General features: G+C 23.7%; 2 protein-coding genes across 4 annotated transcripts; one reads left to right on the forward strand and one right to left on the reverse strand.

Annotated features, from left to right (window-relative positions):
- The first annotated feature begins 762 nt into the window (after nucleotides 1–762).
- Y-f (yellow-f) lies at nucleotides 763–4901 on the forward strand. 2 transcript variants are annotated; one of them, XM_031917459.2, is made up of 6 exons: nucleotides 763–921; nucleotides 2158–2425; nucleotides 2654–2853; nucleotides 2953–3160; nucleotides 3271–3606; nucleotides 4506–4901. In XM_031917459.2, the coding sequence occupies exons 2-6, from the start codon at nucleotides 2164–2166 to the stop codon at nucleotides 4733–4735; spliced, it is 1236 nt and encodes a 411-aa protein (XP_031773319.2). In that variant the 5' UTR covers nucleotides 763–921; nucleotides 2158–2163; the 3' UTR covers nucleotides 4736–4901. The 2 variants fall into 2 exon arrangements, with proteins under 2 accessions (XP_031773319.2, XP_086763195.1); XM_086907069.1 differs by having other exon boundaries at nucleotides 769–921; nucleotides 2162–2425.
- A 63-nt stretch (nucleotides 4902–4964) lies between these two features.
- On the reverse strand, nucleotides 4965–14811 carry LOC100872443 (uncharacterized). 2 transcript variants are annotated; one of them, XM_012488632.3, is made up of 12 exons: nucleotides 14661–14811; nucleotides 11019–11144; nucleotides 9318–9410; nucleotides 9160–9222; nucleotides 8254–8574; nucleotides 8031–8183; nucleotides 7775–7939; nucleotides 7573–7694; nucleotides 7365–7451; nucleotides 5985–7089; nucleotides 5631–5719; nucleotides 4965–5516 (listed from the first exon to the last, which is right to left on the reverse strand). In XM_012488632.3, the coding sequence occupies exons 1-12, from the start codon at nucleotides 14689–14691 to the stop codon at nucleotides 5493–5495; spliced, it is 2379 nt and encodes a 792-aa protein (XP_012344086.1). In that variant the 5' UTR covers nucleotides 14692–14811; the 3' UTR covers nucleotides 4965–5492. The 2 variants fall into 2 exon arrangements, with proteins under 2 accessions (XP_012344086.1, XP_012344081.1); XM_012488627.3 differs by having other exon boundaries at nucleotides 8254–8577.
- Nucleotides 14812–17117: the final 2306 nt, after the last annotated feature.

Here is a 17117-nt window from a genome sequence, read left to right on the forward strand (position 1 = left end):
TTTCAATATTCGCAACATTTAAACGATAATAAATTTTTATAAATTATAATATGTGTTATTTGATTTATTAATAATCCGCCGTTAATAATTTATTAAAATAATCGTACAAGTAAATATTTATTTCGTATTTCATATGTAATTTTAACAATTATTTTTCTCGAAAAATTCATGATAACATATCGTTCATTTTTGTATTCTATTACAACGCAAACAATTTTTCCGTTTTTGTTCATTTTATGATTGAAAACGATTATAAATTTAAATATGTAATTTTTTGTATTTCACCAAAAAATGAAAGATCTGTTCAGACTTTTAATAATTTTTTATAGAAACGATTATTACAAAACGATTATTTAGAAAATTTAATGCAACATTGCATTGTTGTCATGAAATCAGCATCTTACATAATGTATAACGGATTTTTAATCGTTAAATTTTAGAAAATATATTATCATTATGCATTTTTTATTCAATAATATAATATAATATCTCATATATCTTATAACTATTAGTCTAAAATTCTAAGAATTTCGATTACACGTTTATTTCAAGTTCTATTAATTTTTTAAAAAAGAAAAATATAAAATGAAAGTTATTAATTTGTTTAATTTTTCTTTTCCATCATCGATCAAACGACAAACTTAATTACACGTAACGTCAATACGAGACAAGAATCTTTATATTCACACGTGCACATATAATGGTGTCCATTTGGAAAGAAGACTTCATCATTATATATATAAAGTAAGTAAATACCATAGAGGAGACAACTATAACGTCACTCAATCTTGGACCGCTTTAGCAGAAGGTCGATTTGTTCTTTGGGTACGAATAACGGATAATTCGCGTCCGAGCGTTCAACATTTACATTTTTAAGATTTAACCTTGTGATCATCTATCAAGATACAAAATAAAATAAAGGTGAGAAAATGCGATATTTTTATTTAATATAATAATATAATAAAGTTATAAATATGTTAATTTTTTTTATCAATAAACATAAGTGTATATGTGTGTGTGTGTGTATAACGTATTTCTTAGAATCTTATATATTCTAGCTTTAATAAAAAGAAATTCAAAATATTAATTGATCGCTGTAGTAGATTGTTTTTTTTTTTTATAATATAAAATTATAATTAAATTGTAAAATATTAAAATTTTCCATTCTTACATAAAAAAAAGTAATTTTAATAAGTTTAATTTTTAATAATCAAAAAATTATTATATTTTCTTAATAATTTTATTTAATCAATTGATCAATTTGTGTCTACAATCGAATAAATGTTTCGAAGTTAAACGATCATATAACGATATAAAAGAATAATTTAGACACATGTATTAAAAAAATATAAAAATATATATTTTTTTATCATTTTAATTATCAAATTTATATGAATCTCTTTTAATTTTATTTAATACATGTTATAATTTTATTTAATACATTATATAATGTATTTTTTGCATTTATCATATTTGTGGTCTGTGACATTGTAATAAAAAGAACTTTCATTTAATCATGATTATTATCGAAATATTTAAATTATTCTTTTATATCGTTATACGATTGTTTAGTTTTGAAACATCTATTCGATTATAGACACAAATCAATCAATTAATTAAAAATTGAATTATTCGCGCTTTATAAGTATAGCGAAAAAAATAATTTAAAGTCTCTATTCCGTTTGTATCTATCTACCTATTACGTCTGTAATAAAGACATGATAGAATAATTGCAGATTATTTAATCATATTTTCTTGCCTATTGTATTGTCGTTGCAATAAAATTTAAATTGAAGATACGATATTACGATGCAACCGAGCTATTAATTCAAAATAAATAATGTTTGAAAAAATATTGATTCGAAAAGGAGCAAAAGTTAAAATGATGAAAGATCAAAATTTCTTACCTTATATCTTATTTCATGAAACATGTCTTGCCTTTTTTTTTTTACGTATACATATTTTACATCCGTATAGAATCGCTTAATGATGATGCGCTTAATAATGTATCTCTCATTCTATTCTTTTCCGAAGAATAATATTATTACTCAACTTACAATTTAATGATTTATCTCTTTTTGATTCATCTCTTTGTTTTGTTTGAGAATAACCAATCGAAAATTGACCGAATAAATATCATATATTTTCATTTTTTAGATAGATATGTGGCACTTTTTGTGGATCGTATTTCTTGCATTGGCAAATGGCGAAGAAATTAAAACAATTTATTCATGGAACATGATCGAATACAATTTTCCAAATGATAATATTCGAAATACGCTGATATCTAATGGTGACTATATCGAAGAGAATAATATGCCAAATGGTATGCAAATTTGGAATGATAAAATATTTATCACTATACCACGATGGAAGAATGGTGTCCCATCTAATCTAAATTTCTTTTTAAAAAATGATGGATCAGGTATTTATTAACTAGCTACTTACTTACTACAAAAAAATGTTTAAACGTTTTAAACTTAAAGTTGTATAATAAAACGATTTAATTATATCGTAGAAATAAGAATGACATTAATTCTTTAATGATTAATGATTTTTCCATATGTTTAAAGTTTATATGTTTAAAAAATTACATTAATTTTATAAATAAATATAATAAAATATTTTTTTTATTAATTTACTTTTTATATAGAATCTCCAAAATTAAACCCTTATCCCAATTGGGAAATGAACGATATGAATAAAGTTGATAGTATAATAAATATAATCCGTGTTAGAGTTGATGCCTGTGATCGATTATGGGGTGTCGATACGGGTGTTAATGATATTTTAGGCAATAACACTGTTATACATCAACCGAGAATTATCATAATCGATTTAAAAACAGATAAGGTAGAGTAATAAATTATTATCTATAATATTTTATACGATATATATATATATATATGCCTATATTATGCGTGTTATATAACATTTATTTAATAATTTCAGATATTGAGAATTTACCCTCTAAAAAGTTCAGATCAAACGTCTGATTCGTTTTTCGTTGATTTAGTAATTGATACAGATCCAAATAATTGCGACAATACATATGCTTATATTTCTGATCTTGGTGGATATGCTTTAGTAGTTTATAGTTGGGCTAAGAATGATTCCTGGCGTATCACGCATAATTTCTTTTATTTCGATCCTCGCTACGGTGAAATATTATATTTAAATCAAAATTTTGATTATACAATATATTTTTAAATTATATATATAATAGAATTAAAATTCTATATTTATAAAAATTCTATTTTTCATTTTTAGGTAATTACAATATCAATGGATTCAATTTTCAATGGAAAGATGGTTTATTTGGATTATCTTTGTCAGCATTGCAAACCGATGGATACAAAATTTTATATTTCCATGCGATGTCTAGTATCGCTGAGTTCTCAGTATCTACAGAAGTTCTGCAGGATCACACGTTAGAAAAATCTAGCGATTATTATGCTTTTCATTTCGAGGGTGAAAAAGGTCCAAATAGTCAGGGGCCTAGTTCTGTGATCGATACGAATACCGATGTCAATTACTTCACTCAAATCAACAGAAATGGCATTGCTTGCTGGGATACTAATGTTGAATTGAATCCAAATACGTTCAGTAAGTATTAATTAGGCTTTTTATGTCAGTAATTCCGATATTATATCCGCGTTCTAATTTTATCCATGAAACCGATTAACCGAAACAATATTCATCGAAGCGTATAAATGTCTGGTATAGCAAATTTGTGGGTAATTTTAATAATTTAATGCTTATGTTTACGCTTTTTCAATTTCGTTTATATTTTCTATCACAAATGTCGAGTTGTACGTATATGGAAATGATAAATTTATAGAAATTATTACAAAAATTGATAACGAAGATAAATTTATTATTTCTATATATGAATGTAATTTTTAAAATGATCCAGATGAGTTATAAGTATTTCTAATATCTAAGATCAGAAAAATGATCTACATGAGTAAAAAAATAATCTTGCAGTGACATTGAGATTATTACAGAAGAATCAGTGATAGATAGATAGTCAAATAGTAGAAGTAAAAGTTCCTTTAAGCAATGAAATTAAAAATAGACTTTATAAATGGAATAAAGACTTATGTATTGTATCTTGTTCTGAAGTATTTCAAAATATATACAAAAAATTAATGATATTTACTTCTTTTCTTTTTTATTCAAATAAATGTTCTTCTTTAATAAATATTATTTAAATTAGCGAATTTGCCTTATTAGCAAATAAAAAAATTAAAAAACTTATTTGTGAAAGTTTTATATTATTTCTATTTTTATAAAATATAATTCTATATAATTGCAAAGATGAAAGGATAGTTATCTTTAATCTATAATGATGATATATATACAATTATCTACATAATATAAAATAATTGATAAATGATCAAGTTATTTCATTATGCTCGTTGAATTTCTTTCTCCCATAAAAATTTAAATCGCCTGGCGTGAAAAATAATACTTTTAATCTAATTTACATTCGTTTTTTTCAGTTCTAGTAGCTGAAGATAATACAACAATGGTCTTCTGCAACGATTTATCCATCGATCGATCCACTAACACGATGTACATGCTCTCTGATAATTTTCAGCAACTTTTGTTCTCTAAATATGATGTGAAAAAACGTAATTTTTTCATCACAATGTTTGATCTCGATTTCTTAACGAATGCTTGTACGAAAAAAGATGATAAACCTAAAAGACGGCTTCCTCATATTCTTTAATGAGTTCATGCCAATGTATAAATATATTTATATACTATAATATATATTTTATATATATATATATATATATATACATATAATATATTTATATATTCGAAAATTATTAAATAAATATTTTGCTCAGATTTCTGTTTGACAAATTATAAAAATATCGATTTATTAAAAAGTGTTGTTCTTTTTTTTTCTTCTTTCTCTTTTTAAGTAATTCACGAAAGAAATTATTTCGTTCGTGTTTCATTTATTTATTCACAATAATTATACAAAAAGAATATTTAGAACGATCACACGCAATATGTGAAGAAATATATGTTATAATTAACATTTATTTTAATTGTGTTATAATTAATTTTCTATATTTTTATTCAATTCAGTCAAAAATTTCTTTTTTATGTCGTTCTTATGATATGAATAATTATATATTTACAAGTTGTTCATTGAATTAATCATATATGTATACATATAATATAATACGAATATCTACATTAAGAGATTTTAATTTTTAGATAGAAGGAATTTTTTTGGAAGGAAATTTTGTAAAGAAATAATAATTACATATGTTATTCGATATTGTATATACAAGCGCTATTGCATTTATAAAAGAAAAAAAAAAAAAAGAAAAATTATGTTTTATTACAAATAAAATAATTTTTTTGATATCGTCTATTTTGGTCCCCAATTTTATGATTTATTATGCACGTATTATATATTGTAAAAAATTATTGTAATAAAGTATGAAGCATTTTTGAAAACATGTTGATCACAGGATAGTACACGTTTTTGACTGAAAATAAATTTTTCTTATAAATGATCAAGAATTTTAATTTTTTTCAAATTATAATTATATCGTTGCATGTTATGTTATGTTATATATTATATTATAAAATATTACACATACTTTAGATTTTTGATTCACAGTACCAATTATTCTGCTACCATTTTCCATTATTTGCGGCTTTTTACTTTTGAATATCTTGCCTATTTTACCTGAAATAAAATTATATATTATATATATAATATATATATATTTATGATATAATATAATATTTATGATCTTTATACAAATTATACAAATCTTATATCAATATGATCTTTATACAAATTGTTTTTTTTTACTATTTTTTTAGTAAATAAAAATCAAAAATTTTTATATCTAAATATGTTTGTTATGTATAATATGCTATAATATTGAAATTTGTATATCATCACTCTATAATTTTATCGAATTTTTGCAATTATTTATTTTTATTACCAGTTCTTGGTGGTGGCGATTGTACATCAGCGTCATCTTGACCATTATCAATCTTCAATTTCTCCTCTTCAATAATCTTATCCTTCTCTTCATTCTGTTTGTCAATTTTTATCATTTCCTCCGTATCAACTTCCAATTCTGAATTTGCATTTTTCGTCGAACATTTTTCTCCTTTTTCTAATTTTCCTGGCTCGTTTTTTTCTATCATTTCTAATTTTTTATCTATATCATTTTTCATATTTGTTTCATTTTCTATTTTATCGTCCTCATCTTTATTTTCCATTGACGACGATATTTCGATATAAGAATTTTTATTTTCAACTTTTAATCTTGGTGGTTTTGCCGGTGATGCGATCAAGTCCAATGAAGAAGATATTTGTTTCTCAGGACTTATCTCTTGTTTATTATCATTTTTAATATACAATTCTGTTTGCAGTTTCATTGATTCTGATTTGAAACTTTCACTATTAGTTTGCATACTATTCATTACATCTTTATTTTCATTATTAATTTCTTTATCGTACTCTATGTTCTTTGTTGTAACTTCACTTGTATTCGTTTCATCATTCTTTTTTTTCTTACTTTCATCGCTATTCATCGATTCTGAATCATTCTTTTCATTAACGTTCTTCTCAATATCTATTCTTATTTCTGATTTTTTATCATCGTCTTTTGATTCTTCATTTTCATTTTGTATTTCTAATTTTTTATTTAATTCTTCCAAGTCAATCGACGATTTTTCCGACATTATTTCAATTTTCTCTTCGTTTGATTTTTTCCCCGATATATCATTAATAGATTTTTCAAGATTTTTGGGACTGTTCTCAAGACTCTCTGATTTCTGAATGTTACTCGTAGAGTATACATCATTTGTAATGTTATTTGTAACATCATTTTCATTTTCATTATATTTTATATTTTCTTCAATTCTTTGCGGGGCTATTTCCATCGTTTCTCGTGAACTCGTTACAGATTCCGTGACACTTTTTCTCAGATTTAATCTATCGTTAATTATTTCGTTAGTATGTTCATCACGAGTCTCATTTTGTAGCCTGTTTATTGGAACTTTTAATGGCGGCAATGCATTTCTTTTTTGAATATGTTCCTATATTCGAAACAGGAATGTATCGATTTGTTTTCGTTAATTTGTGAAAAATGTGTGTAATTAATATACGATATTTTTATATTATATTTTCTTAACTTCTAAAATAAATTATTTTGGTGTTTTTTGTTTTTTGCTTTTTTTTTTAAATAAATTATTATATAATAATTTAATAATTATTATATAATAATTTTGAAGAGAATCTTAAAAAACTGATCTATGATCTATAATATAAATTTAGTTTGTCGTTTACGAAATAATTAATAAATTGTAATTACCACTTGCGAGTTATCCATTTCTTTTTGGATACGATTTGTTTCACGTTTCTGACCAATTAAGATTGTATGACAACCACCGCATGAAATCTATATATAACGTAAATTCATAAAGTTTAAAAATTTTTTTAAATTTATTTAATTATACGTGAATTATACAAACACTAATTATACTACAATAATATATAAATAAATATATAAATAAAATTACGTTCGAAATGAATAGTTCCTTGTATCTTTGAACAAAAGTTAGTTCGTGGACGTTGTTTTCATTTTCTTCCAAACCTAATTTTCCATGTCTTCCGTCGCCACATGTATAAAGTTTCCCAGATTCTGTTGCAGAAAAGATTAAAAAAAAAAAAAAAGAAAAGAAAAGGAAGTATTCAATCAATAAAATTTGCGTTAAAATTTACCAGTAAGAATAGCAGTGTGACTTTCTCCACATGAAATATGACTAATTTTTTCATTTTTTAATGCGCCTCGTGGAAGAAGTTTCGGTATATGAAGTTCCGTGACATTTGTTCCTAAACCGAGTTGACCGCTCGAATTACTTCCGGTACAATACAAATTATCTTTTTCTGTCGGAATAAACATTTTTTTTTAACATATAATATATTTATTTATCATCGAATAGATATTATAATTTTAAATAATTTTAAAAGATTATACCCGTTAAAATGACAGTATGATGACCACCACACGCTACATGTATAACAGGACTTGGTAATTGCATTTGTTTGGGCACAATTTGTGTAGAAAAATTGATATCAATTCCTAATTTTCCACTTTCTGATTCACCACATACGTAAACAAGACCATTCTCTATACAAATTTGAAACTTGATGATAACATAAAAACCAAATTACCAACATTTAATATTTTCAACAATTACCCGTCAAAAATATAGAATGATAGTAGCCCGTATTAATTTGTTTCACAGGTTCCGGAATATGCACTTTCGTCGGTTTGTTCACTAAGCCAGATATATCCGGAAGTCCTAGTTGACCTTCGAGATTACTACCCCATGCGAAGACGTTACCATCGCTCGTGAGCGCGAGCGAATGATGGGAACCCGCAACTATTTGAACAATCTTTGATCCAGTTGGCCCCGAATCGTATACCAATACGGGAATGCTTGCGGAATCGCCTATCGCGGAAATTCCTCGACCGAGTTGTCCTTCCTGATCACTGCCGCAGGCAAAAATTTTTTCCGCTACTGAAACATTATTATTACGTGTTCCTGTTTCGAATTTCATCCTAAGATAATTTTCACATATTTGGTGATCATGATTAATCAATTAAGATTTTTTTTCTTTTCCTAGATAAATAGATTTTAAGCATTTTTAACTTTTTAAGCAAGCATTTTTTTTATTTTATTATTTAATAATTATTGATAAAAAAATTTTTTTTCACAGATCAAAAAAATATTTTCTCCTGTAAAATATATTTTCCTGTAAAAGTGAATATAATATCTTTTATATAATTTTTTTTTATTTCTTTCTATTTTTTCAAAATTTTCATATTTCAATAAAAATAATAAAAAATCTATGATAAGAAACGAGAGAATTTAGGAATACAATTTCAAAGGAAATTATTTCTAGAATTCTAGAATTCTAGAATTAAGAAAAAATATTAAAACAATTTTAACAATAGGGAATAAGATTAACACGTAAATCATTAATTATAAATATGTATGAACCACAAATAGAAATCTTTTGAATGAAAAATGCAATTTATGCATGCTTTATTAAATTAATAATTTATTAAATTAATAAAATAATTGTAAACAATATTTTACCTGTGCAAATTAGTGTGTGTGCTCGTCCACATGCGACATGTGTTACCTTCTCGGGTTTCAAAACTGTAAATTTTATAATAATAATATATATTTTATAATAATATATATTATATTGTATTATATATATATTTTGATATTAAAATAGATAAAATACAAACCTTTTACACAAGATGGTTTGCTAATATGATTTTTATGACCCAAACCAAGTTGACCCCAATCATTACTTCCGAAAACGAAGAGTCTGCCACTTTCTAAAAATAATGAAATCTAAACTTTTGATTTAACGAAGAATCAAAAGATATATTATATGTATTGTTACAGGTTGTGTAAACATTTTTATTATAATAATAAACCTTAATTTTTACATACAAACAATATGATATAAAATTTTTTTTTTACTTATTTATTTTTTTTTCATTAATGGTGAATTTGAATTTTATTTAATAATAAAATGTTAATGTAAAATATGTAATAGCATGTGATGGCAAAAATATAAATCATATGGCAATAATAATAAATAACATTCTAGATAATATACTGATAATTAACTATTCTAGGAATAAATATACCAAATACTAATATAAATACCAAATATTAAATCGATAAATACTACTTTCTTACATTAATTTAATCAAAATGTTTTTAAAATTTAAAGTTTTTAACTTTTTTTTCTTTGTATAAAGTAAATTAAAAGATTCGATTCTAAAAACAAGATAAAAGATTATTAAGGAATGATCCTAAAATAAATAGGATAATATGGGAAAAGAAAAAATATGCGAGTTTTGGATAGCTTCACGATTAACCGATTAATGATTAAACTATAATACGATGATAACAATATGGCAATCGACTTTGTTCGATAGAGATATTTACATACGTTATATATATATATATATATATATATATATATATATATGCATATGTATGTATACGTGTCTGAACATTGCGTGGTCATATCGATTAACCGGACAGTAGCTATCCCTGTGTAAGCCTAGGTCAACTAAAACTTCTTTGTGAACTATGCTACAAAAATGCTGTTAATTATGCTACGAACTATATATAAATATAAATATATACTATCAATTGTATCTAGTTAAGATCGTATTATAAAAAATACAAATTGATAGAATATTTTCGGAAAAAGATAATAATATTTATGTTAAAGGTATATGTAAATAAAAAAATCACGTGCAATATTGATATCGTTTATTCAGTCATTCATGCGCGCTTGTGATTTCTTCTAAAATCAAAGGTGCTTGTCACAGAATAGATATAATAACATAACATAAGACATATTCACTTACATAGATAGAGGCATAGATTATATGAAAATTTTCCTAGATACGTCGAGTTGACTTTATATAAAATGGAATTGAATCAAGTATATATATACATATTTATGTACACTTACGTTCGAGAAGAAGATTAATAGCATCGATTAAAATCATCGCATATAAATATATAATATCTCTTTTCTCGAGATTTTTTGAAAAAAATTTTTTTAAAGTATTCAAAATTATTTAATAACTAGATTCATATCAAATATTTTTTAATTTAAAATAAATCAATGTTATTTGAATTAAATCAAAGCTAGATAAAATAGATAAAATATTACATTATTTAAAAAATTTAATAAGATTTTTAAAAAAATATTCTATCTTAATCTCTACAGATATTAATTGATAAATCAAGTGTATAAACGTATGTGTATATGTATAAAAATACATGTGTAAAATAGTTTTTAATGATTTAGAAAAGAAATATTAAAAAAATATAAGGGTGTAATTAATTAAATCCACATATATAAAACGAATGAAATTACGAATGTAATTAAAAAAATCTACTTGTAATCAACTTACGGCAAATAACTGCAGAATGTTCGTCTCCACAAGAAATGGAAATTACTGGATCTCTGCGTATGAAAAAGTGCGATGCAACATTGTCTGCGAATCTACTACGTCCAATTGTAAATACTGCTCCTGTTTCTAAAAAATCATGTAAAAAATATTCATTAAATATATACTTCTGTTTAATATCGATAAAATATAACTTTAGATAAAAAATATTAATTTTTTTTACTACGACTAACAAATAAAATGATTATTTCAATTATTATAATTAATTACGAACAATCCGAAGCGTATTAATCAATAATAAATCAAGCTATTTTTTTCTTTCAATATACGTAATACGACAACCATATTTTTCTAATATTGTTTGTTGTATATTTGTAGATGTAAATTTTCAATTGTAATAGACATAGATATTTTTTTTTTTCGCAAAAGAAAATTTAAGCTTTATTTTTTTTTCAATTCTTTGGCCGACAATCGTAAAAAATTTTGTAATTTGTAACGAAAGATGAATATATCTTTTGCTTTTCTAGGTTCAAGGGCGTGTGAATGATCAGTATAAGTATATAATTATTCGTGAGAAATAGTCAAACGAATAAATAGTGTATATATACACCGATATGCTAAATCTCCAATGATTTATTTAAGGAAGTTAATACGATAACGCGTTATCAAAGGACGAATCGCTACTTTCTTTTTTTTTTTTTTTTTTTTTTTACGTCTGGCACGAAACGTGTAAGTAATAACAGCGAAAAAATCGTGCGGTCAAGAACGAGAGGCAAGATAAATATCCTTTAATGCTATAAACACACGCGCATTGATGACGTCGAGCCTAAGTTAAATATGTTCCATAAATATGAGAGCTAAAAGCGTGAATGATGCATATTCATTTGAAATTTAAAAATTTAACGTAATAATCAGCTTTGATCAGATAAAAGAATCATTATCGCTTTACATATAACTAGAGATTTTTTGCTTGGATCTAAAGAAGGATCTATGCTTGATCGATATTAATCGTCTCGAAAATCAAAGGTAGCATATAGTATAAACGAGAGTATAAACGAGACTTGGATGTTCGTTCAAGAAGGATCGTGAAATTTTTTATTCCTTTGAAAAAGAAAGAAAAGAAAATTGCGCTTGCAAATGTTTCCAAATAAATATATTGCCAATAATTATTTTCAAAAAATTTCGAAAAGAAAATAAATAAGATAAAAGAATTAATAAAATTGAAATATTAAAAGCATTCTAAAAATTTATATAACTTTATCATTATTTCTTTGTAATCTTTATTTAATTATAATTTAATTTCTCTATAATCTTTATATTTAAATAATTAATACACGTAAAATGAAAGGAATGGAAATGATAATTTTAAAAGCAACAATTTTACATTCCATTCATAATCGTATATCGATCGCTAAGAATCGCTAACAATCATAATCGCATTTTTATTTAAGGAAATTACACATATATATAAATACATGAGATACGTATTTTTTAAACTTGTCCTCGTGTGTTGCGATACGAAGAATTGGAAATTGAAAATTTTTAATTAATATGGGAAAGATAGAAAAGGATGAACGAATTTAGAAAAATTTCTTTATTTTGGAATAATATGCGAAATTACGAGCAAATAGTCACCAAATACGAAACGAGCTAATTCTAATTTAATTCTAAAATAATTTAATTCTAAATTTAATTTTAATTTCTGAATTTCCCGAAGATCATTTATCGATAAAATATCGATAAAATATAAAATCAGATAAAATATAAAAACTTTGGTACAATGTTATGTATTTATTCAACGATTCTTCTCAAAAGTTCAAACATTATCCCTTTGCGTAATACATCGTGCATTCATATTTTAAACGATAAAGCGTTCCTTTCTGTTGACTTTAGTTACTGTGAAAAAATATTTTATTATCGGAGAAAGGCAAATAAACAAAAATTTGCACGTATCAAAAGAATTTTAAGAAAATGGAAAAGATTTGATATAACTCTACGAAGAAGAGTATAGAACGATAAATATAGTATTTCTCGAGAGAAAAGAAAAAACTTCAGTTAATGGTTAAAGTCGCGTTGTTCAAAGCGAATAATTCATAAATATTATTCGTGAAATAATATTCGACAGTCAATTCGTTATTCGCTGTTCAAAAAAGTATCCGTACTAAGAATTGTTCGCGAACAATTATTTTCGATTTAGAAAAGAAAAGATGATGGATTTTTATATTTTTTCTTACAACAAATATGAAACTCATAAAATAAAGTTTTTTTTTTTAATATAAAAAAATATTAAAAATTGTACAATAATCGTAAGATATATTATATCATAAACATATGGTTAAAGTTATTGCTCGCGATTATTTAAGATAGAATGTGTCCTTATTTTAAAACGCTACACGCGAAATGGTAAATTCATCGTATCGATACCATCGATGCGCTTATTTTCTAGTCAGTGGTAGTGTATCAGGTCGTCAACCCGAAGAATGTCGTGACAAAACTCGAGTCAAAATGTTGGCGAATTGAATCAACATCGCAATTGTTCAGACAATGAACATACTGTGAACCATTATTGACATAGAGACTGCCTCGTTTAGTGAATCGAGCATATTTAATAACGAACTTTGTAATAATCATTTATCATTACATTCCGTAGCTCCACGAATGGGTTGAAGCTAACAGCAATATTTAATTCGAATATCTTGGCTGAAAATATGAAATTTTATTTTTCATTATGCATAAAAATAATATAAAGCAAACGTAAAAGGAATATAAACAAGTAAATAATATATAATATAATATAGTATATAATTATATATATTATAATATATAATATAGTATATAATATAAAACATTATCATTGTAGTCAACAACTGATAATAACATTTTCAATGATAAATAATACAAAATAATACAATAATTTAATACATTGGACCCTTTCTCATCATATACAATAACTCTTTCGTTTAAGCGTCGCACAATTATTCAATTTTAAATTTTTATTTGATCATGATAAATAAATTATTTCCTTGATACATACAAGATGTATACAACTTCTTTATTTAATTCTTCAAAAATGATAAGAAATATAATCAATATATATTATTATGATATATTATTATATTAAATTATATATTTATATATATTTAATTATAATAATTAAAATAAAAATTTTACAATATAGCACTAATTATTGAATAATTGTCTCAATAGTATATAACAATATATAACGATAAAATATTACTCAAAAAATAAAACTACACATAGTATCATTATCATATAAAAAAAAAATTAATAATATTTTACCAAAATATTTCATAAAAATGACTTTTGCTTACAAATAATATCTATTTATGATTCAAATTAAATTTCATTCTTTCTTTTAAAACAAAATTTGTAAATTTCCACAAAATAAAATGTAAAATCATCTTTCCTCTAATATTACATTTTATCGTTTATACGAAAATTATATTGAAATGTTTCATTAATAACGTATTTTCATTAATCTAGTGATCACCAGTATGGTGATATATATTATGTTACAATACGAAAAAATACAGTATTCGAAAATTCAGTGCTAAAATGTCTAAGATGAGTGTCGATTGCGTGAAAATGGAATCATACTCTGTGCGATTTCGTTTAAATTTTTACCAGGTATTGTTTCCAAATCCGTCAGACCCATGCTCGAACGTTCTATGGCAGAACATACGACCGACTAACTGCCGGTTAAGCATGGCCATCATAGTGGTAACTTAAACCGAACGTTGCTTGGCAACTGGAAATCAATTTCTAATGGCAACCACGCGTTAAACGTGTACGATAAGAATGAGAACGATCGTTCGTCGTCAATGTTTTTTCGTGAAAATTCAAAATATTCAATAATAAATAAAAATAAGTAACTATTTATTTATATACGTCTGTTTCGGATTCCTTCACGCGTCCGTTTACGCAGAAATTATTTCCAAATATCATTTAACATTCAATCATGAATATTTTATTTTATTTTTTTGAGTAATAGAAATAATATAGATATAACATTTTGCGAATCTTGTTTTTTTTTTCACTTATTTTTTATATTTTTATTTAAAAATTTCTTTTCTTTTACGTATTTATGTATTTAGGTTTTTCTTATCCGAAAATAAAAAAAAGGTCTAGTAATAAATATCGAATAATATAAGCTTTCTCGAAAAAGAAAAGATTAATTAATATAACGATAAAATATATAAGATGTAATATAAGAATTATTGAAATCAATATTTTTAATATTTACTTTAGAGCAAAGTTGCAAAAAAAGCTAATTTCTCTTCGATTTTCGATAATTTTTAAAAAATATATGTTAAAAAAGACGAAATTCTAGAACAATATTTTTTTTTTTATTTAATATATATAAATATATAACGAACGGCAGTCGATTTTAGTTTTCGAAATAGCTGCAAAAAAGATTACATTTATAGAATATTTACAAGATTCAGAAATCTGCAAAATAAAATATATAATAATTTAATTAATTTTAATTGCTTTCGAAATTCTATTTATGATTTATACATGCATTATACAGATTAATATTTTATTTACATCAATAAAATAAGGAAAGGAAAGAAAAGATAGAATTTAAAATTTTTTTTTTAAATTCTAAATTATCGTTTAACGTTATATTATTATTATTTCAGACAAAGAAAATGAAAATATGTTTCAGATAAAAAGAAAAAAAAAATAATAAATGCAATTGGATGATTTCTTTATTTTTCATTTCTTTTTATCGTTTTCTTTTCGATTATTGTATTTTTTTTCTCCGGAAAATGTATTTTTATTTATATATTTATATATATATAAAATTATATAGCAATAGTAGTTATACAGTTATAGTTATACAGAATTATACAGTACGATTATTTTTTGTATTCAAGTTTTATTCGTTTTTTTTATTTTTATTTTTCAAATTCGATTTATGATTAATACGATTAAGAAGTATTTTAATTTTAATTTTTGATATTTTATATATATATATAATATTTAAAATATAAGAGAAAAAGAAAAAAGAATATTTATAAATGAAAATGAATTAAAAGAAAGGAATCGAATGATTTGAATTTTTTGTTTTATTTTTCTTTTTTTTAATCTCTAAGTATTTATCGGTTAAAGAATTATTTTTTTTTATGTTTCAACTCGTTTCGTTTTTTATTTTATCAAATTCTCGTTCGATTAATATTTAATTCTCGTTTTTATCAATTTATGTATTTATAATTATTATATCCTTACACTTTCATATTTTATTTATTTAATTATTTAAGTTTTAATATATTATTTAATATATCATATCGATATAAAATCTTTATTTGGAGAGCAGAAAGGAATACGTCCGATCCGTTCCGTGTTCGGAAACCGACTACGTTTAATCGATATGTATACAATTCGACGCGACATTGCGTCGCAATTCACGTTCGCCATAATAATTGTAAGAATATTAACATTTATTTTATTTTATTAGTTTATCAATGATTATCGGTTTCTTTTTTTTCGTTTTTACGTTACGTTTATAGATTTTTAATTTTAATATTTTTCATTCTTTTTTTATTATTAATTTATGAGATTTATAAAAAGATTCAACGATATTTTTTTTCTTTATATTTTTATTCTTATTTTAATTTTTTAATCGTTTCCGTTGAATTATTGTTTGAATTACCAGTATCGCAAATCTATTTAATTTCTAAAAATTTAGTTATGCTCTTTTTTTTTTTTTAAATGGTATCTTTATACATTTTTGACAAATTTATTGTTTTTTTTTAATTATTTGTTGCGTTTTAATAGTCTTAAATAAAATTAAAATTGAACTTAAAATCTTTTATCTGAAAATTTTTAAAAATAAAAATTTAATGTTACTAAAAATTAGTATTAATTCTTAATAAATTAAATTAAATGGTAAATTTAAAAATTAAAAATTAAAATTAAAAGTTTTAGATAAAATTAAATAATTTCAATCACTCTAATTTTTTTTTCCAATATATTTGTTCGTATTTTCGAGTTTTGTTTTTTCGGTATAATTTTGAATGATTTTTTTTATCATAATAGAAAAATTTTTACATATTAGAACATAAACGAAATAAATGA

The sequence above is a fragment of the Apis florea genome, unplaced genomic scaffold (assembly GCF_048593485.1).
Source record: "Apis florea isolate Af1SG1 unplaced genomic scaffold, ASM4859348v1 contig_24_pilon, whole genome shotgun sequence".
Lineage (NCBI taxonomy): Eukaryota > Metazoa > Arthropoda > Insecta > Hymenoptera > Apidae > Apis > Apis florea.

Bases quoted from the DNA above. Each gene is read 5' to 3' on its own strand.
- Y-f (XM_031917459.2), top strand. From the start codon at position 2,164: ATGTGGCACTTTTTGTGGATCGTATTTCTTGCATTGGCAAATGGCGAA. The intron at 2,854-2,952 runs GTAGAGTAATAA...TAATAATTTCAG, and splicing joins TCGATTTAAAAACAGATAAG to ATATTGAGAATTTACCCTCT. The intron at 3,161-3,270 runs GTGAAATATTAT...TTTCATTTTTAG, and splicing joins TTATTTCGATCCTCGCTACG to GTAATTACAATATCAATGGA.
- LOC100872443 (XM_012488627.3), bottom strand. From the start codon at position 14,691: ATGGGTCTGACGGATTTGGAAACAATACCTG. The intron at 11,145-14,660 runs GTAAAAATTTAA...ATGATTTTTTAG, and splicing joins GGATTTGGAAACAATACCTG to AAACAGGAGCAGTATTTACA. The intron at 9,411-11,018 runs GTAAGTTGATTA...CATTATTTTTAG, and splicing joins ACATTCTGCAGTTATTTGCC to AAAGTGGCAGACTCTTCGTT.